At 34.7% G+C, this 24224-nt stretch overlaps 1 protein-coding gene across 1 annotated transcript in view; it reads right to left on the bottom strand.

The window, feature by feature from the left end:
- Positions 1–23929, bottom strand: part of LOC136838842 (uncharacterized) — a 59599-nt gene extending 35670 nt beyond the window's left edge. The window contains exons 1-4 of the mRNA XM_067104483.1: positions 23714–23929; positions 16603–16745; positions 15565–15754; positions 1615–1837 (exon numbers count right to left, since the gene is read on the bottom strand). Coding sequence (XP_066960584.1) covers positions 1615–1837; positions 15565–15754; positions 16603–16745; positions 23714–23789 — 632 coding nt within the window. The 5' untranslated portion in view covers positions 23790–23929. The remainder of the gene's footprint in view (positions 1–1614; positions 1838–15564; positions 15755–16602; positions 16746–23713) is intronic.
- Positions 23930–24224: the final 295 nt, after the last annotated feature.

Raw genomic sequence — 24224 nt, 5'->3', positions numbered from 1 at the left:
CTTTGGAGCAGGGAAAAGGGTCCACATATGAACAGGAAATGCATGAAGTTTGGAGGTAGAGGTTTGAAAGTATTTTCAAGAAGAAATAATGTAAATAAAATTTATTTCTCAAGTTGACTCTAAATTGCATTTAATTGTCTCCTAAATTTTTATGGGCGGAAGTAATGTAATTTTTTCCTAAATATTATCAAATTACATTATCGAACGTTAGCGGTATAACTCAAGATATATTCTGAATAAATCTAAGTTATTAACAGACTTCGAACTTTATAATATTACATTGGTAATGGCAACTGGCTCGATGCCAGTTGTGGATTTTCATTTAGCGAGAAGCCCGCGAATGAGTGGGTCACTTCCGAAAGCTGGGACGCCTACTGTCGAAAATCTGGATGAAGACTGATTAATTTCCGTTCATGATATATACATCTTCTATTTTAATAAAGTAGGTTTGTTTTCATTTATAATCAGGAAAATGACAGCACATCCCTTGTTAGAAGACGGCCATTAAATGCGGTAATGACAGCAGCAGCAAAAATAAGAAAAAAAACATGAAAAACAAAATGTTAAAGTGTAGTGATTCTCCTGTTTTTAAAAGAGGAAAATATTTCCCCAACCGAGATGCGAAAATATCCAGGGGCGCTTGGCTGGGGCAAGCGACTTCAAAGGATGGGCTCTGTTTTCCCAGCTCCTCTTTCCTCCTTTTTCGAAAATAATAAGTCCATACTAGGTTCAGAATATGCATATATAGGTAGATGCAGATAGGTACTTATGATGGTAAATATGAGGTGCGTACGCATGTGCATAGGGTTTTCGGCTCAAATCGGTATTACCACTTTGCTGTTTTTGATTAAGCTGGCTTCTGTAATATGAAAGTAGATGGCATGGATATGAATCTGAAAAATATTATTTTTGATGGTTGTGCCAATAAACCGATTATAAAAAACTAATAACAGCAGTGACTGTTTCTTTCATCTTCTCATTTTTTGACATTGGATAATGAACACCCTGTGTAAACCATACATACAGACATACATATATATATTTTTTTTCTTTCTTTCTTTCTTTCTTTCTTTCTTAAAGACCCTAAAAAGAAACAAACCAAAGTTAAGCCACTTAATTTCAGCCGAAATGGTGGCTTACTGCAATTTTTAATTGAAAACAATTATTCCCGACAACATATTGTTACACTTAGAGCAGAATTCGCATGGTCACTATATCTCTGTAATTCAAAAGATAACATTTTATGCTGATAGCTTGAAGACTGATGCTGGAATGAAAACAATCATTTTCACTTGGAACTGAGACTGATAGCTGCCCCTTTCTCTTTGAAGTATCTTTGCCCTCTCATAATATAAATGAATTCCTAATCCTTATCCGCCAGAAGATGTCCACAATCTATGATGTGGCGGTCAGCTGGATAAAATAATAACTCAACCAATCCACCAAAGTTTGATCATAAGGAGTGAGTCACCTAACGACTGTTACGCCAAAGTTTCGCCAAATTTCCTTCACCCGTTTTCGAGATGCTTTGTTAACAGAGACAGCCCCAAATGCACTACTCAACCAGTAAGTTGCATCTACTCTTCAACAATGAATATTACATTACAATCTTACCTGGAGCCTGGGATGAGACCTTTGATAAGATGCCTGCTGGACACGAGATTGGACGCGTGGCCTGGATGCCCTATGAGACCCTCCACTCTTCGCCATGTGATTCTGTACCCTTTGGCCGTTCGAGGCTCTCGAAGGGCCTGTGTTTGGCCTGGAACTTCTCCCCACTGCACCGTCAGGTTCTTACTGCTCACTGGACTGAGAACTAGGTATAAGGCTGGACGACCTGTTGAAAATTATATAATATATATATATACATATATATGTACTCGTATATATAGCTATATATATATGTGTGTGTGTGTGTGTGTGTGTGCGTTTATGTATGTATCGCTGGTCGTTAAATCAGCATAGTTAAGCAATGATGGGTATGGTTAGTACTTAGGTGGGTAACCATTAAGAAAAGTCAGGCATCATTGGCACTTAAGCCCCTGAGCCTTCAGGGACAAGATGTAGTGCTAAGACACACACACATGTATAAATATATATATAGTACATATATATATATATATATATATATATATATATATATATATATGTGTGTGTGTGTGTGTGTGTGTGTGTGTGTGTGTGTGTGTGTGTGTAATTGAAATAGCCACATATGTATCTGATAAAAAAGTGACCAGTAGATTCTACACACACACACACATATATATATATATATATATATATATATATATATATATATATATATATATATATATATATATATATATATATATATATACAACATATTACACAATGCTAGATTTCATCCAGGGTCGATGGTAAGGCCACCTAAATGCCGCTATCTACAAATTAGTGTGCTCATGGATTGGATCAGGACAGTCTCTTCAAGAATAAAAAGTTCATAACAGTCAGAAAAGAAAACCGTTTCAGTAAAGGGATTCCAAAGCTTAACAGCCGAGGGAAACAAACAGTATCTGAGCACTTAATAGGAGGAAAGTGGTATTTCTAATTAGGTGCTGATTTCTCTACAAGCGTAGGGAAAGATGAATATCCTTTTCGAGAAAATAATATTGGATATACTAACTGATGCTGAAATATACGAGAGAGAGAGAGAGAGAGAGAGAGAGAGAGAGAGACCCATAAAATAAAACACGTCAACACTGAATTGCTGAAACTCTTCAGGCTTAACATTGTTCTCATTACTAAGATATTAATATCTTTATCAAAACCGGAAATCATTTACACGTCCGAATAAGAGCACTCGTTCTTACAGAGCTATGAGCGGGGGGGGGAAGTTTCCCTTCCCTGCCTCTGGAAATGTTTTGTGGTTCTCTCTACAGAAAAGGACTGTGTGACTTCTAGAGCAAATAAGGAACGGCGGGAGCAGAATTGTAATACTCTCGCGCTGACATTCACAAAGCATTGTGCGTTTGACGAAAGGGCATATCATGTGTCACGTGGGTGAGAGGGGTTGCTTAAGAAGCATGGTCTCTTAAACGGGCTTTTAGGAAGAAAAGGTCTCTTGGAAAAAGACTTTACAATTTGGCTTTCATGAAATGCTTCCTATGATACGTCAGGCCACAGCAAATGTTTCTAGGAGCAAAGTAAGGCCGTGAACATGGTTGACGGGAAGAACCCCAAAGTATGAAATACAAAAACGACTGTATGAGATGCCACAACTTTTATCAGAAAACAGCAGTGTATTATGTAGATTAAACAACAACGGACACTACTTTAAAGGAATTTTCAGGAACTTTCTTGATTTGGTGAACAAAGTTACAGAACTAATAACACTGGGAACAGGTGACTGGTCAAACATCTTTCTTTAATGAGGTAAGGTGTCTGGCAGAAAGGATTAACTATCATCATCATAAGAAACTAATTAAGCACATGATCAATTACATATGCTAGCGATCGGAGTCATGTTTATGAAGCAAAAGAACTAAAACATCTTTCGTCTGCTCAATTGCCGTGAATTATGTCGTGATTGGGAATTAAAACTGCATTACTGGTCAAGGATATTAATCATTCAGATCCCACACCCCCGTTCATTTCCAAAGGCAATGCAAAGCAACTGAGGTGAAATATTCAAATGGAAGGTAAGTGAAATATTTCTTCCTCACTCTCTTGGGGCCACTGCAATACAAATTGGAAAAGCTTGAAAAACGAGGATTGCCTCAACAAACCCGCTCATTAAGGAAATGGTGCATCAGACGGAAGGGGGTCTCCCTTATAACTGAACATTCATTACAATAATTGCTATTAGTGAAATCCAGATCGCTTTCCCTTGGTAGAACGGTAATTGAAATTAATGATAAATTACATTAAATTCCTTTCACCATTTCAGTAAACTGTCCGAATAGCCAATACCTAGGTAACGTATCTCCTCTATTTTGGTGAATCAAAGAAACACAATTAGATAAGATATCTTTCTAGGCTACAAAAGTAAAATCACTTTATGGAAATGCAACCCTTCTTATAACACCCTTTTTGGTGTCAATGCACAACTTCTTGAAGCATACCTGTTTGACAATGCACTCTGTCTTAAAGCATATCTCCATAACAATGCACTCCTTCTTAAAGCACATCTTAAGGGCAATGCATTCCCTATTAAAGCATACCTTTAAGGCAATTGCATTCCCTATTAAGGCATCCCTTTATGGCAGTGCACACCCTCTCAAAGTGTACTTTAATGGCAGTAAACACCGCCTTAAAGCATACTATTTTACAAGACTCCCTCGTAAAGCATACTATTTTACAATACACTCGCTCTTAAACTAAACTATTTTACAATACACTCCCCTTCAAAGCATACTATTTTACAATACACTCCCACTTAAAGCATACTATTTTGCAATACACTCCCTCTCAAAGCATACTATTTTACAATACACTCCATCTTAGAGCATACTATTTTACAAAACACTCCCTCTTAAAGCATACTATTTTACAATACACGCCCTCGTAAAGCATACTATTTTACAGTACGCTCCCTCGTAAAATATACTATTTTACAAAACACGCCCTTGTAAAGCATACTAGTTTACAATGCACTCCCTCGTAAAACACTATTTTATAATACACTCCCTCGTAAAACATACCATTTTACAATACACTCCCTTGTAAAACATACCATTTTACAATACACTCCCTCTTAAAGCATACTATTTTACTATACACTTCCTCTTGAAGCAAACTATTTTACAATACACTTCCTTGTAAAACATGCTATTTTACAATACACTCCCTCGTAAAACATACTATTTTACAATACACTCCCTCGTAAAACATACTATTTTACAACACACTCGCTCGTAAAACATACTATTTTACAATATACTCGCTCTTAAAGCAAGCTATTTTACAATACATTTCCTCTTAAAGTATACTATTTTACAATACACTCGCTCTTAAAGCAAACTATTTTACAATACACTCCCTCTTGAAGCAAACTATTTTACAATACTTTCCCTCTTAAAGCATGCTATTTTACAATACACTCCCTCTTAAAGAAAACTATTTTACAATACACTCCCTCTTAAAGCAAACTATTTTGCAATACACTCCCTCTTAAAGCAAACTATTTTGCAATACACTCCCTCTTCAAGCATGCGATTTTACAATACACTCCCTCTTAAAGCATACTATTTTACAATACACTCCCTCTAAAAGCAAAATATTTTACAATACACTCCTTCTTAAAGCATACTATTTTACAATACACTCCCTCTTAAAGCATACTATTTTACAATACACTCCCTCTTGAAGTAGTCCCTCTTCAAGCAAACCATTTTACAATCCACTCCCTCTAAAAGCATACTATTTTACAATACACCCCCTCTTGAAGCAAACTATTTTACAATACACTCCCTCTTAAAGCAAACTATTTTACGATACATTACCTCTTAAAGCATACTATTTTACAGTACACTTCCTCCTAAAGCAAACTATTTTACAACACACTCCCTCTTAAAGCATACTGTTTTACAACACACTCCCTCTTAAAGTATACTATTTTACAATACACTCCCTCTTAAAGCATACTATTTTACAATACACTCCCTCTTAAAGCATGCTATTTTACAACACACTCCCTCTTAAAGCATACTATTTTACAATACACTCCCTTTTAAAGCATACTATTTTACAATACACTCCCTCTTAAAGCATGCTATTTTGCAATACACTCCCTCTTAAAGTATGCTATTTTACAATACACTCCCTCTTAAAGCAAACTATTTTACAATACAATCCCTCTTAGAGCAAACTATTTTACAATACACTCCCTCTTAAAGCATACTATTTTTCAATACATTTCCTCTTAAAGCATACTTTTTTACAATACACTCCCTCTTACAGCATACGATTTTACAATACACTCCCCCTTAAAGCAAACTATTTTACAATCCACTCTTTAAAGCATACTATTTTACAATACACTCCTTAAAGCATACTATTTTACAATACACTCCCTCTTGAAGCAAACTATTTTACAATACACTCCCTCTTAGAGCAAACTATTTTACAATATACTCCCTCTTAAAGCATGCAATTTTACAATACACTCCCTCTTGAAGTAAACTATTTTACAATACACTCCCTCTTAGAGCAAACTATTTTACAATACAATCCCTCTTAAAGAATACTTTCTTACAATACACTCCCTCTTGAAGCATACTATTTTACAATACATTTCCTCTTAGAGCATACTTTTTTACAATATACTCCCTCTTAAAGCATGCTATTTTACAATACACTCCCTCTTAAAGCAAACTATTTTACAATCCACTCCTTAAGGCATACTATTTTACAATACACTCCTTAAAGCATACTATTTTACAATACACTCCCTCTTGAAGCAAACTATTTTACAATACACTCCCTCTTAGAGCAAACTATTTTACAATATACTCCCTCTTAAAGCATGCTATTTTACAATACACTCCCTCTTAAAGCATGGTATTTTACAACACACTCCCTCCTAAAGCATACTTTATATTTTACAATACACTCCCTCTTAAAGCGTACTATTTTCCAACACACTCCCTCTTAGAGCATACTATTTTACAATACATTCCCTCTTAAAGCATGCTATTTTACAAGACACTCCCTCTTAAAGCAAACTAATTTACAATAAACTCCCTCTTAAAGCATACTATTTTACAATCCACTCCCTCTTAAAGCAAACTATTTTACAATCCACTCCTTAAAGCATACAATTTTACAATACACTCCTTAAAGCATACTATTTTACAATACACTCCCTCTTGAAGCAAACTATTTTACAATACAGTCCCTCTTAGAGCAAATTATTTTACAATACACTCCCTCTTAAAGAATGCTACTTTACAATACACTCCCTCTTAAAGCATACTATTTTACAATACATTTCCTCTTAAAGCATACCTTTTTACAATACACTCCCTCTTAAAGCATACTATTTTACAATACACTCCCTCTTAAAGCAAACTATTTTACAATACACTCCTTAAAGCATACTATTTTACAATACACTCCTTAAGGCATACTATTTTACAGCACACTCCCTCTTGAAGCAACCTATTTTACAATACACTCCCTCTTGGAGCAAACTATTTTACAATACTCCCTCTTAAAGCATGCTATTTTACAATACACTCCCTCTTGAAGCATACTTTCTTACAATACACTCCCTCTTAAAGCATACTATTTTACAATACATTTCCTCTTAAAGCATACTATTTTACAATACACCCCGTCTTAAAGCATACTATTTTACAATACACTCCCTCTTAAAGCAAACTATTTTACAATACACTCCTTAAAGCATACTATTTTATAATACACTCCTTAAAGCATACTATTTTACAGTACACTCCCTCTTGAAGCAAACTATTTTACAATACACTCCTTCTTGGAGCAAACTATTTTACAATATACTCCCTCTTAAATCATGCTATTTTACAATACACTCCCTCTTAAAGCATACTTTCTTTCAATACACTCCCTCTTAAAGTAAACTATTTTACAATACACTCCCTCTTAAAGCATGCTATTTTACAATACACTCCCTCCTAAAGCAAACTATTTTACAATACACTCCCTCTTAAAGCATACTATTTTACAATACATTTCCTCTTAAAGCATACTCTTTTACAATACACTCCCTCTTAAAGCATACTATTTTACAATATGCACCACTTAAAGCATACTAATTTACAATACACTCCCTCTTAAAGCATACATTCCCCCTTAAAGTATACTATTTTACAATACACTCCATCTTAAAGCACGCCGTTTTGGCAATACAATGCCTCAAAGCATAACTTTACAGCAAGCAATACATCATCTCTTAAAGCTTAACCTTTGGGGCATTGCACTCCCCTTAAAGCACACCTTTAAAGCAAGAAAGATACCCCTTCTTAAAACCTTTATGGTAATGCATTTCGTCTTAAAGAATACCTTTATGGCAATGCACTTCTTATAGCATTCTCTTATTGTATCATCATTCCCCTTATATTTACATACATAGCAGCTTCCTATGTTTAATATAAAAATTAAAAGATTTTAACAGGCGCCACTGGCAATATGTTTTCTTAAGGTAAAGCCCACAAATTGCCTTAGAAACAATTTTGAAGCTTCACTTCATTCATAAACTATCAATATTCTTCAAATTACTTTTAATATCTTTAAAATATGAGCATATTTTTATTTGTATCATATCCAGAATTTCTTTAATCCCTTGTCACTTTTTGCCGAAAACACTAAACTACACTCTTCTGGTTTTTTTGTTTTAATCCGTCCTTTCTGCTTTTAACTAAATTTTACACTATTCTCCTCATGCATTATTATCTAAATATTCTCTAAAATCCACAGAATTTCGAACAAAGAAGCGTTGTTAATTTAACAAACGCAATCTTAACTTGCAAGAACTATTCTTGAGGACAGGGCTTGAAAACTTCAATAAGTTTGAAGTGAAAAAGATTCAGTATACAACAGTATAAGGATTGTCCATTTCATATTCCACCATATGACTCGAGAGCCCTAAACCCAATATACTTCCACTCACTATGGATACACTGTTTTTTATAAACAATACAATGGCAGAAATATTTTACCATGGCCAACAGGCTGCTGTTATATTGTGTATGTGAAGCAGCCGATATGGAGAAAGCTTCCTGCACTTGGGGTCCGTCGTTAATTTACTCCTAAAGAGGATGAAAGCGAGATGAACTATTGCATTGCTCAACACTATGATATACATATGAGAAAATATATTATTTGAATACCTAGCATTAATTCTCGATATTTTGAGCATAAAAGTAAATACAGTGGATTAATATGCAGCAGGGTCATATCAGAATGTGCTGATATATTGGTTATTCATCCAGCTGGCACTGAGATTTAGCAGGCAAGTACAGTATTCATATTTGTGATATTCTGCTTTCACTGACCTCCACAACAAAACTGATGTACAGACTTTAGACTTATTTGTAATCCGAGTTTTAATTAAAATATGAATTCACTCTGATTTAGTGCTAACGTTAACAGTCGGTTTTACTCTTATACTGTTATTCTGAACCTAACTTTTTATTATTGTATACTACTATTTTGGACCTAACTTTTCATTCTTGTACTATTATTTTGAACCTAACTTTTCATTCTTGTGCTGTTATTTTGGACCTAACTTCTTATTCTTATACTATAATTTTGGACCTAACTTTTCATTCTTATACTATTATTTAGGACCTAACTTTTTATTCTTATACTATTATTTTGGACCTAACTTTTCATTCTTATACTATTATTTTGGACCTAACTTTTCATTCTTGTACTATTATCTTGGACCTAACTTTTCATTCTTGTGCTGCTATTTTGGACCTAACTTTTCATTCTTATACTATTATTTTGGACCTAACTTTTCATTCTTGTACTATTATCTTGGACCTAACTTTTCATTCTTGTACTATTATTTTGGACCTAACTTTTCATTCTTGCATTATTATTTTGGACCTAACTTTTAATTTTTATACTATTATTTTGGACCTAACTTTCCGTTCTTGTGCTGTTATTTTGGGCTTAACTTTTTATTCTTTTACTATTAATTTGGACCTAACTTTTTATTCTTTTACTATTATTTTGGACTTACTTTTTATTCTTATACTATTATCTGGACCTAACGTTTTATTCTTTTACTATTATTTTGGACTTACTTTTTATTCTTATACTATTATCTGGACCTAACTTTTTATTCTTATACTATTATTTTGGACCTAACTTTTTATTCTTTTACTATTATTTTGGACCTAACTTTTCATTCTTGTACTATTATTTTGGACCTAACTTTTCGTTCTTGTGCTATTATCTTGGACCTAACTTTTCATTCTTGTATTACTATTTTGGACCTAACTTTTCGTTCTTGTACTATTATCTTGGACCTAACTTTTCATTCTTGTACTATTATCTTGGACCTAACTTTTCATTCTTGTACTATTATTTTGGTCCTAACTTTTCATTCTTGTGCTGTTATTTTGGACCTAACTTTTCATTCTTGTACTATTATCTTGGACCTAACTTTTCATTCTTGTATTATTATTTTGGACGTAACTTTTCGTTCTTGTACTATTATCGTGGACCTAACTTTTCATTCTTGTACTATTATTTTGGTCCTAACTTTTCATTCTTGTGCTGTTATTTTGGACCTAACTTTTCATTCTTGTACTATTATCTTGGACCTAACTTTTCATTCTTGTATTATTATTTTGGACCTAACTTTTCGTTCTTGTACTGTTATCTTGGACCTAACTTTTCATCCTTGTATTTTTATTTTCGACCTAACTTTTCATTCTTGCATTATTATTTTGGACCTAACTTTCCATTTTTATACTATTATTTTGGACCTAACTTTTCATTCTTGTACTATTATTTTGGACATAACTTTTCATTCTTGTACTATTATTTTGGACCTAACTTTTCATTCTTGTACTATTATTTTGGACTTCACTTTTCATTCTTGTACTATTATTTTGGGCCTAACTTTTCATTCTTGCATTATTATTTTGGACCTAACTTTTCGTTCTTGTACTGTTATCTTGGACCTAACTTTTCATCCTTGTATTTTTATTTTCGACCTAACTTTTCATTCTTGCATTATTATTTTGGACCTAACTTTCCATTTTTATACTATTATTTTGGACCTAACTTTTCATTCTTGTACTATTATTTTGGACATAACTTTTCATTCTTGTACTATTATTTTGGACCTAACTTTTCATTCTTGTACTATTATTTTGGACTTAACTTTTCATTCTTGTACTATTATTTTGGGCCTAACTTTTCATTCTTGCATTATTATTTTGGACCTAACTTTTCACTCTAATACTATTATTTTGGACCTAACTTTTCATTCTTGTACTATTATTCTGGACCTAACTTTTCATTCTTGTACTATTATTTTGGACCTAACTTTTCATTCTTGTACTATTATTTTGGTCCTAACTTTTCATTCTTGTGCTGCTATTTTGGACCTAACTTTTCATTCTTATACAATTATTTGGACCTAACTTTTCATTCTTGGACTATTATTTTGGACCTAACTTTTCATTCTTGTACTATTATTTTGGACCTAACTTTTCATTCTTATACTATTATTTTGGTCCTAACTTTTCATTCTTGTGCTGCTATTTTGGGCCTAACTTTTCATTCTTATTCAATTATTTGGACCTAACTTTTCATTCTTGTACTATTATTTTGGACCTAACTTTTCATTCTTGCACTAATATTTCGGACCTACCTTTTCATTCTTGCACTATTATTTCGGACCTAACTTTTCATTCTTATACAATTATTTTGGACCTAACTTTTCATTCTTATACTATTATTTTGGACCTAACTTTTTATTCTCTTCCTATTATTTTGGACCTAACTTTTCATTCTTGTACTATTGTTTTGGACTTAACTTTTCATTCTTGTACTATTATTTTGGACCTAACTTTTCATTCTTGTGCTGTATTTTGGACCTAACTTCTTATTCCTATACTGTTATTTTGGACCTAACTTTTTATTCTTATACTATTTTTTTGGACCTAACTTTTCATTCTTGTACTATTATTTTGGACCTAACTTTTCATTCTTGTATTATTATTTTGGACCTAACTTTTCATTCTTGTACTATTATTTTGGACATAACTTTTCATTCTTGTATTATTATTTTGGACCTAACTTTTCATTCTTTGCGCTATTATTTTGGACCAAACTTTTCATTCTTGTACTATTATTTTGGACCTAACTTTTTATTCTTATACTATTTTTTTGGACCTAACTTTTCATTCTTGTACTATTATTTTGGACCTAACTTTTCATTCTTGTATTATTATTTTGGACCTAACTTTTCATTCTTGCGCTATTATTTTGGACCAAACTTTTCATTCTTGTAATATTATTTTGGACCTAACTTTTCGTTCTTGTACTATTATTTTGGACCTAACTTTTTATTCTTGTACTATTATTTTGGACCTAACTTTTCATTCTTGTACTATTATTTTGGACCTAACTTTTCATTCTTGTACTATTATTTTGGTCCTAACTTTTCATTCTTGTGCTGCTATTTTGGACCTAACTTTTCATTCTTGTATTATTTGGACCTAACAATTATTTCTAACTTTTCATTCTTGTATTATTATTTTGGACCTAACTTTTCATTCTTGCACTATTATTTCGGACCTAACTTTTCATTCTTGCACTACTATTTCGGACCTAACTTTTCATTCTTATACAATTATTTTGGACCTAACTTTTCATTCTTATACTATTATTTTGGACCTAACTTTTATTCTCTTCCTATTATTTTGGACCTAACTTTTCATTCTTGTACTATTGCTTTGGACCTAACTTTTCATTCTTGTACTATTATTTTGGACCTAACTTTTCATTCTTGTACTATAATTTTGGACCTAACTTTTCATTCTTGTACTATTATTTTGGACCTAACTTTTCATTCTTGTGCTGTATTTTGGACCTAACTTCTTATTCCTATACTGTTATTTTGGACCTAACTTTTTATTCTTATACTATTTTTTTGGACCTAACTTTTCATTCTTGTACTATTATTTTAGACCTAACTTTTCATTCTTGTATTATTATTTTGGACCTAACTTTTCATTCTTGTACTATTATTTTGGACCTAACTTTTCATTCTTGTATTATTATTTTGGACCTAACTTTTCATTCTTGCGCTATTATTTTGGACCAAACTTTTCATTCTTGTACTATTATTTTGGACCTAACTTTTTATTCTTATACTATTTTTTTGGACCTAACTTTTCATTCTTGTACTATTATTTTGGACCTAACTTTTCATTCTTGTACTTTTATTTTGGACCTAACTTTTCATTCTTTTACTATTATTTTGGACCTAACTTTTCATTCTTGCGCTATTATTTTGGACCAAACTTTTCGTTCTTGTACTATTATTTTGGACCTATCTTTTCATACTTGTGCTATTATTTTCGACCTAACTTTTCATTCTTGTGCTGTTATTTTGGACCTAACTTTTTATACTTGCACTATTGTTTTGGTTCTTGTGCTGTTATTTTGGACCTAGCTTTTTATTCTTGTTCTATTGTTTTGGACCTAACTTTTCATTCTTGTGCTGTTATTTTGGACCTAACTAAAAACCACAGGAATGCATGTCCCAACCCTCCCTTGGTTGCTGGACACGCATTTCGACTCAATATTCCCAAGAAAATGACTTTGACATTGTTTAGGAGTCACCAACTTTCAGTCTTGTGCTTCTTTACCTCAGCCAACTTCGAATTACAAATTCTACACGTTTAGGTTGCCTTCACGTAATGCCTTGAATCCATCGCCTTTATTAAAAAAATCTTCACTTTTACCATGTTTATTTCCTAAAAATAAGATAAACATATTTTAGCAGTTTGGCCGTCAAAGTTTATTCAGCATAAAGGGAAAGGGTTCGATTTCTGGACAACCACACAGCAATATAGGACCATTTTGTTGAAACACAGTCTCTGCTGACCTAAGCACTGAATTAGGTAACAGGTTATTAGTCGATTGTAGTAGACTGCAGATGCTTATGGAGAAAGGTACGGGAAGTGGAACCTCATATAAAATACAGGATGATAATTTCTGGAGCAACCAACTCTATGGACAAAAGTGCATATATAATAATAAGGGGGAGAACAGTGAGGATCTGTATCTGGAAGAGCATGCGTTAATCAAGTTGCGTGAGAAACTTGAGTATAGATAAAAAGCTGTATGCTATATATATGGAGCAAGAAAAAACTTACGACTGAAAAGATACCAAAGAAATATGAAGTGTTATCAGCAATTTTTGCCTGGGGAAAAATGAAGCATGTGTTGAAATACGAAGTTGGGGAAGAGGTTTATTTAGTGCCAAAGTGAACCTAAGACCAGGGCGTACTGTCTCCATGACTGCTCAATATCATTATAGATGGAGGAATGTGAGAACTTTGATAAAGGACAGATGGTGATGCAAAAATGTGGGATAAGTAAAAAGAGGTCGAGAATGGAGTATGAAGTGACTGATGTTTGCTGATGATCGCGCTTGTTGGCGATAATGAGGCTCAGCTACAAGACTGGCAAAAGAGTGAGCGTGGCAATGACTGCATATCTGTTTTTCTCTGGAACCACCCGAGAATAGTTTTTTTTTTTTTTTGTACACGCGTTTGTGTGTTTGTGTGTATGCTTATAAGTATGGAGTCCATATGTAAACATGACAGAACTCACAATCCTATCAATTTATTATCTACAAGTTCTCTCTTCTCTCCATACACACATAAACAGAGAAAACATCAACGCAGCAATTGTCCTCCTGCCTGAGTTTTGGTCTTCCCCAAAAATTACATTAGAATTGCATACAGCTATTACGAGAATAGAACTTGTACATAAAAAAGGGCCGGTATTGCTTATGAATAGCTCTTCGCATCCCTCGTTAATCCATTCTAACGAATAAATTGTCGAGTTCATTAGCCTCACCCTCTGCGCAAACTTGCACGACATGGCCGTTATTATTCAGGAAAGATTAACTGCTAAGGCCATTTTATCATTCATACGCACAGAGAGAGAGAGAGAGAGAGAGAGAGAGAGAGAGAAATACTGTTGCTACTGCGTCTTTTAATACTCACAGGTACCTAGATACACTTTAACTAGTGTCGATGTTTCATTCAAATGGCTGTACTTTTCAGTTAACAAACACAGACACATACCCACACATACATAATACATATTATATATATATATATATATATATATATATATATATATATATATATATATATATATATATATATATATATATATGCATGAGAGAGAGAGAGAGAGAGAGAGAGAGAGAGAGAGAGAGAGAGAGAGAGTTATAGTCTTTACAGCTAGCGCTGATGTCTCATCTATCCATAACCTCAACGTCGTTCTTCTATAAGCAATATGGACTATCTATTTACGGAAATATCCAATGCGTTACCACAAACGCAGGGAAAATGGCTACGTCAAGTCAGCTTTTCCGCTTGATTTTATAATTTCACATATGTATATTTCTCTCTCTCCACCTCCGGATGCAATCTGCAATAGTCGACTGACTACCAACTGCATACTTCAATGCTTAAGTCACGAGGGATTTAATGTCGTATTCTTCTTTACGTAAACATTAAATACTTTTATGCGATGCCTTTCTTTGAAAATTAACCAGTGTTGGTCTTTTGTAATGAAGACTCAACTTTCTTGGGATTAAAAAGAGAAACCTATAAGGCATTTCAGGAGGCTGATTCTGGAGGGTAGAGCTTCATGTCACTGAACTACTCGGGGCTACGATTAATCAATATATATAAAATCTTTTTAAATCTTCTTCTTCTTCTTCGTTTAACGTGCTTTTTCCTATTTTTTATATGGGGTAAGCACGATGCCTTCTCTTGAAGGACTAAACTGTGCTAAAACGGAGACAGAGAGGAACACCATACTAAGCCTCCACACACTGCAGTGTAATCTTACCTGGCTGCGACTTATTCTGGTGCAGTTTAGGAACCATGATATAACCGCAAGCCTCGGTCGCGTGGTCACAGGGCCCAGGTTCAACGTGCACGCAGACGCGATACTGCTGGTTGTATTTCAAGCCATCGCTGATGGTGAAGCTCTCGCTCCCCTTCTCCAGCTGATGGTTGCCAACTTCTTTCACAGTCACCTGGAAGAAAAGTAAGTCTACCTTAGTTTAACCAGACCACTGAGCTGATTAACAGCTCTCCTAGGGCTGGCCCGAAGGATTAGATTTATCTTACGTGGCTAGGAACCACTTGGTTGCCAAGCAACGGGACCTACAACTTATTGTGGAATCCGAACCACATTATAACGAGAAATGAATTTCTATCGTCAGAAATAAATTCCTCTAATTCTTCATTGGCCGGTCGGAGAATCGAACGCGGAGGCAGCAGAGTGTTAGCTGAGAATGAGACCCATCCGGCCAATGAGGAACTATTCAGTCACCTGGCAGAGATGGATGATTTGGAAAGCTTTCAGTAGTTGTTAGGATATTATTTTGAATATAGAAAATTTTTCAATAGTTATTAAAAAATCATTTGGGATATCGAAAAGCTTTCAATATTTGTTTGGAAATCCCTGGCAACTTTTATCAAAATTTATAGTGAAGACCAAACTTTTGATAACACCTGTCATACGATATTAGGCAAAGTTGATGTGTGGAGAACATGGGCTATTAATGACAATAAGTATCAATGAGAAACTCACCAGATGGGACTGAAAAACCCTTAATTAGTTAAAATATGGATATTGAAAAGTAGTCAAAATTTCATATTTAAATAAAAAAAAAATTAGAAAACAATCCTACAATATAAATTTCAGTTTTACTTTTAATTCGATAAGCAATGCAAGATAACTTGTAAAATTCACTACTTTTTTGGTGGAATCAGTTATATCTAGAGATAAATAAAAAGAAAGACTTTGATGGATTAAACATAAATAATCATAGTATACTTGCATTTCAGATTAGTGCAATATATATTTTGTACACTTTACCTGCGAGGAGTAAGTGAGAGAGTGCCAAGTCACTGACAGAGACGGCTCCTGACGGGGAAGTGTCCACGTGACCTCCACCTCGGGACCAGTCGGAGAGTCGATGCCATCTCGTGCATTTACCACTCGTAAATGCACGGCGCTCCCTGGAAGTTGTACGTAGATATTACGATTAGTGCGTGTATAGATACTGATACATACATGCACGCAAACACACACACACTATATATATATATATATATATATATATATATATATATATATATATATATAAATAACATATATTTATATATAAATATATATTTATATATATTATATAATATATATATATATATATACACATGCATATATATACATACATGCGTATACATGTTATGTACTGTATATATATATATATATAATATAATATATATGTATATATATACCACAAACGCACATACACACATATATACATATATATGTGTGTGTGTGTGTGTGTGTGTGTGTGTGTGTGTGTGTGTGTGTGTGTATGTTGCGTCTGATTCGCTTTAACCATCTCAAGACTTCACAGTGGACTATGAAATTCAGCTTACTTTCCCTCAACATGACCACGGACATAATTTTTTTTCTCACTGTGGAAACTGAAATGCTCCAATACGTCCATTTTATTTCTTAACATCCCATTCCATCGGATGAAAGGGTATTTATGCTGTTTTGCCCTGGGATGCGGTGCACTTGTGTCCGAATTCGTTGGCACTCTTACAGCAGTTATTTCCAGCTGAACACCCAATTACCGTTTCAGCAGCACTCAAAACTAAATTGAAGTGCACCATACCTATAAAATAATGATGACTCGTAACAACCAAGCCAAGAATTCATTATATACTATCGCAATGTAAAGCCGTGTTTGTGCGTTTGTTTACCTGGGGAACTTTTGGTGCAACTTTGAAAGTCTACGGACAGTGAACTCCAGTATTATATTACGTCTAGTGTATAATCATTAGTTTTGACGGCATCGGTACATTAATTACCTTTATTATGTAACCATCAATTCTAACCGAGTCAGTATACTCACCAAAGGAAATAACCAAAGGACTGCTTTTCAATGAGGTAATATTAGTGAACATTTTATATATAAATAAATATATATATATATATATATATATATATATAAGTATATATATATATATAGTATATAATACAGTATAATATATATATATATATATATATATATATATATATATATATATATATATATATGCTCAGTATTCTTCATTTCTTCACAAAACGCTACTCAAAGCATAAGTTTGTAATATCAAGTAACAATAATTTTCAGCAACAATTAGCTTTTAATTAAACTATGTAGTGAATAAGCTCTTATCTCAACTTTCCCACAAGTAAAGAAAACTTCATACACAACTGGATGACTGAAATCCAAACATTTCATTCCAATGCTGCTACTGATTGATTGATTGCAATAGTATATATCCTACGCTATATTCTTTTTCCCTTAGAAGGGATGGCTCATGAAGGTGATAACCTTCCTGTTATCAGGAAGTCTTTCGGATGAGATTTCTGTCCGATGTCCTTCTCCAACCTGGTTGTGATCATCACAGTCGAATAACAACAAGGAACATTAATTTACAGCTAAAGTCAACAAATAAATTTGCTTTAGTCAGGAACTGAACCTGGGTCATCTAACCAGTGAAGCGAGCATCATAATCACTGAACTACGCAGATACACGTAATATATTTATATATATATATATATTATATATATATATATATATATATATATATATATATATATATATATATATATATATATATATATATATATATAAACCGTTTTTGCTTGACGCTGTTACTCATTTACGGCTGGGTGGACTAGTAGGTAGTGAGCCGGGAATAATGAACGGCCATAGCAAACGTGATCAGAGCCACCTACTTTCGCTAAAAGAGGGTGAACTAAGCAAATAACAAGACAAAGGTCACTGCCACTTTCTTACTTTGATTGCCGAATTGCAGATGAACTCCAGTGCAGAAAAATCATTCAACCTTATTCACTCCATACTCTTCCACAGGAAACTCATCAGCACATATTGTTACTCACCTTCATTTTGCATGCACTCTCTTGGTTAATGGACATTAAGACCCAGTTTTTCAATTACTTCTCATTTTACCACTTTCAAGGCCTTCCTGTCCTTACTCCCAGCACAGATTTATGTGTTCTTTTCATCAGTCTATCATCCTCCAATATTTCCGCAAGCCAAAACACCTCAAAACATGCAATCACTTTTACATGCATACTAACCGTTATATTTACTTCTATTTCCTCAATTCTTACCCATTCATTCCTTCTCAATCCACATATACTAAGCAAAAACTGAAAAACAATAGTTTGTCCATTTTTATTTAACATCCACGTCAGTTACATATAGAGAAGTTAGCTCTCCACTCCGGATTCCAGTGACACCCCACTCCTCTCCCAAATCTTTTGCACTTACCCTACTATTACCTCCCTTCTGTCACCTGCTCTGTGATTCATCTCTTCTCTTATCCTACCACCATCCTTTGCATTCGCTCCAAAGTACCTATATGAATCAAATATTTTGATTCTTCTAACCGCCAATAACATTCATTATTCTATTATATCCCGGTTTCCCCGTCAACTTTCTCCATTCACAATTTCAAATCTTTTACTTGTTTCTGGAGTTAGTCTTCACTACCTCAGTCAGCACCATATAAACTGAACACATCAGCCATTCCAAACTCCATTTCTAGCAATGTTTTATCATATAACCTTGCATCTAAATACTTTAACGCGCTTTGCTTTCATCTTAAAATTTTCTGATCTGTTTCAAAAAATTATCTTCCATACCACCGTCTCAAAACATGTATCCTCCGAGGGGCTTATGTGCAATGACGTCAGGCATCTTTTTGAGGTTACCAGCAGAAATACCGATGAGTCCTGACGTTTTTTAACTTTGCTGATCGGAAGACCAACGGTATAGCAAACAAGTTATTGCAATCAAATAAAAAAAACACGTAGAATAAACCCGGACAAATTAGGAAGAGGAAGAATTCATTGTTAAGAATCCAATTTCAGCTCCGACAAGTATCGTCCATCGTCCAAATAATTACAATTTGCAAGCAATGGCCAAAAAAATCCTCTCTCTCTCTCTCTCTCTCTCTCTCTCTCTCTCTCTCTCTCTCTCTCTCAACATGCGCCTTCGATTTAGACCACTTTATGATTCAAGCGCGGTCTGCACTTTTATTTTCCCCTTCGTGCGCCCAAGTTTGTTCAATCTCGCCTTTCGTAAACAGGCGAGCGCGCATTCTAAATTGTCTTCCTGACCATTGCAGCCGAGGGTAAAATAAGACTAATTAACTAAAACGTTACTTCCATGACATTCCATTAGCGAGCATCTGTTACCATCAAGAGTTAAAATGCGCCCAGGGCTCCTCCTAAAAATAACAGTGATATTACTCCACCCCTCTCCTTAATGAAGTGCTCCCAGTTGCCAAGGCTTATTTCGACCCAAGGACCAGGCGTTGTATACACTTCTGGTTAACGTGTTTTTCGTGAAGACCCAATAATTTGCTTTTATCATTTTGCTTGGTTACGACTGAAACAGGTCGAGGGCCAATTTCAGCGTAGTCTGTAATGTATGTCCAATCCCAAAGTGCATAAATGGCGGTACACGCAAACGCACTCAGCTATTACACACACACACACATACATATATATATATATATATATATATATATATATATATATATATATATATATATATATATATATACTGAAGTCAATGGCATTGTTTGCGGATACTACCTTCTTATCGAGATTGAATCAGTCTACACTTCTTTTTCTCTTCTGGGAAGCTTCTTAGGAATAAGGAAAAATCATTCTGGATTTTTCCGTTTACTTTTTCTATTTTCTAGTCGATGGACCGTTTCACCACCTCTCCCGGGGGCTTCATCAGGACTGGATTATTAATCGACATACACAGTTTTTACAATCCAGCCCTGATGAAGCCGCCAAAGAGAGGTGGGGAAACGGTCTGTCGACTAGGAAAAAGTAAAGTAAAGAATCCGGAATTATTTTTCCTTGTTCCTACGAAGCTTGCCAGAAGAGAAAAAAAAAAAAAGTATAGACTGACTCAGAGTGTTGATAAGAAGATAGTTTCTCCGAATAGTGCCACTGACTTCAATGGAAATTGCATATGATAAAATATTCCTAAATTGCTTATATATATATATATATATATATATATATATATATATATATATATATATATATATATATATATATATATATATATATATATATGTATATATATAAATAATATATATATATATATCACTTATACACGCATGACTTTTTTATATTCGTAAATATCAAGCCACAAATATCGTTTAATAACAAATTCGATATACCTTGGGAATAACTAACACCCAGGGGAATTAGAATTGTTCAAGTACTTCGTCCCCGGCAGAATATACACTCTGTATCCTAATGTGACACAGTCAGCTGAAAACACCTATTACTGACATCCAAGATGGCATTTTAAAGGAGAATTTTCCCAGTTATTTATATCTTCCAAATGCGAAGAGGCCCTTAGATCAGAGAAGACTTATGAGATCACATAATGCACGAATGTGTCATATTTTTCCGTGCTTTTCACTTTGGGATCTCTGAGAGAATTGCTCTATAATGAAAGATATTATCTTAATAAAAACGGAGAGGTTGTCCAGCAGTTATAAACAACAAGTAAAAAGTGCGCCGAAGTTTCTTCAGCGCAATCGAGTTTTATGTACAGCGTATAATGCTGTATGAAACTCTCAGCCACGGCACATGAAAGTATCAGCCGCGGCCCATGAAACTGTCAGCCGCTGCCCAGTGGTGGACTGTGTTGTTGGCACCTATAGTGGTGCCGGACGCACGATCATGGCTAACTTTAACGTTAAATAAAATAAAAACTACTGAGGCTAGAGGGCTGCAATCTGGTATGTATGATGATTGGAGGGTGGATGATCAACATACCAATTTGCAGCCTTCTAGCCTCTGTAGTTTTTAAGATCTGAGGGCGGACAGAAAAAGTGCGGACGGAGAGACAAATAGCCATCTGAATAGTTTTCTCTTACAGGACACTAAGAATGGAAGGTGACTCATCAAATGCTGTATAAACGTTAAGACGACTCATATATTCCAAATGTAAACCAAAAGAAAACACATTAATTCTTTAGAACAAAAAAGATGAACTAAATAAAAACGGAAATACGAAACGTCATTTTTCATTACAAAAGGAAGACGACGCGTCAGTTCTGAGTAAAACTAAAAAAATCACGCATCAATTTATACAAACAACACAACACACCAACGTGATTTTTCCAAAGAGCGACGAAGGAGAATGGGTGTGGGAATTCAACTAAGCCTGCATTTCATGAACAATTAAAAGTCTGTTCGTGTTATTTTTCAAATGGACGTGTGTCGTTTATTCACTATACGAATCAAACTCTTACTGTTCAACGCTCACTGTTACATAAAAGTTTTGATCATTGAAGCGAGATCTCCAATTATCAGGACTCGCCTCTTAAGGCCCAGGCGATAAGGAAGATTAGCTTCAGATAAAAGGTAGGTCCAAATGGATTCAAAAGTGAAGCAACTTATTACAGAGACAAATCTAAAATTGCTGAGTTTCATAGCAGCCATTTGTCCCAATGACAGGAGCTGAAGTGTGACACTGAAAATGCTTTTAAGGTACAATCTAGATTCAGAGTTGCGTAGCCGTTTTGAATTCGATTTTTGTGCCTATCAGAATAAATAAGGACATACGAAGTCGGCTGCGACAGATTGACCGAGCTCATTAAACTGGCGTCAAAACAAAAATGGTCATCGACGTTTGTCAAAGCTGCAAGTGAACTTCAGCTGTCAGTTAAAAAAAAAAAAGGGGGGGGCAGGGAGGGGCTTGCTACTGTTTTTCCCTAACAGTGGGTTATTCCCCAGATCAACTAGACCTTAATCACTTGTATAGTCATCCTCTTAACTGCTGAATCAAGTCCAAGTTCCACGTGTACATTCATACTTCAGTACAGAAATTCTGTGAACAGAATATCGACACCTCTTAAATGTGCTGCGCCTTTCACTTCGCTTTTTCGAATTCCTCTCACCTTCTAGACGTAAAGGCCGTTTGATCCACTGCGTTTCATGAATAATATAAAATCCACACTTTAATCCATTTACCGGGTAACACTTACAAGTTCTCTCTTCTGTGCCATGTTCATGCACACTGAAAACAAGTTCTTCATTGGACGGGTAGTTATCGTTCTCAGCTAGCACTCTGCTGGTCCCGCGTTCGATTCTCCGACCGGCCAATGAAGAATTTGAGGAATTTATTTCTGCTGACAAAAACTCATTTCTCGTTATAATGTGGCTCGGATTCCACAATAAGCTGTAGGTCCCGTTGCTAGGTAACCAAGTGGTTCTTAGCCACGTAAAATAAATCTAATCCTTCGGGCCAGCCCTAGGAGAGCTGTTAATCAGCTCAGTGGTCTGGTTAAGCTAAGGTATACTTAACTTTTAGCACTGAAAACACCATGATTAACGATTTACTTCCTTACTTCTTTTCCAAGTGCATTTGCAACAATAATATATGACAGGCTACATACCCAGTGCCAGGCCATTTGGTGGGTTCCATACCCTGTCGTGTGAGGAGGCTGCTATTTTTATCCGCAACCCCCTGCTGGGTGGTCTTTGTGATAAAGTGAATTAACGTCTCATGCAACAGCGTTTCCTTGAACTTGTTCTATGACTTCACTCGCATACATGCACTTATTTTCTAAGGCTATCAATGTATGCACATTAGGTATACAGTGTGAAAGGTGTGCGAAAACGTATGTATAAAATTCATACATTAGGAAATGCTCGAAGAATAGTAACTTGTCTTTCTGTCTTCTGTCAACTACAAAGATTAAAAAAACCAAAATTATTAGAAATCTAAAAAAAAAAGATAAACAAAATAATATAGATCTAATATTCCGAAAACTGTTTCTGGTGTCTTAGGCTACTACCATACCAAAACATGTCTTGGAATGAGAGTGAAGCGACAAACTGCCGAAGCGAACATACCTTTTACAGAGCTTAAACAAACGCAACAACAGACGAAAATCACAATTTTCAATCTCTGGAACACTTGGGACGCCATTACTTCAACTCTGTTAGGACTCTTTTGACGTCCTCCCTCTTCATAACTATCAAAGGTTAAATTAAACGAGAGCGTATTTATCACCGAGGGAAGGAGGGGACCCACTATGACTTGGCGATCCTCGCGTCGCCTTTGCCGTCAGGAGTCGGAGGTCTACAGTGATAAGAAGACACCCCGTAAATATGATTTATCTACCAACTTACGATTATCAGATTCGAGCTGTTATCAAGTCGTCTTGAATGTAGTAAGAGACAAGTAAAGTTGCCTGTAATCGTGTCCATACAGATCTTTGGACATCTTTTGCATTTTATTCTCAAGTACAACGAGATACATAAGAGCAAGGCATTATCAAGTCGTCTTGAATGTAGTGACAATTAAAACTGCCTGTAATCGTGTCCATAAAGATCTTTGAACATCTTTTGCATTTTACTCTCA

The sequence above is a fragment of the Macrobrachium rosenbergii genome, chromosome 5, assembly GCF_040412425.1.
Source record: "Macrobrachium rosenbergii isolate ZJJX-2024 chromosome 5, ASM4041242v1, whole genome shotgun sequence".
In the NCBI taxonomy this organism is placed as follows: domain Eukaryota; kingdom Metazoa; phylum Arthropoda; class Malacostraca; order Decapoda; family Palaemonidae; genus Macrobrachium; species Macrobrachium rosenbergii.
Note: the sequence above shows the minus strand (reverse complement) of the source record. Positions and strands in the feature narration are given on the sequence as shown.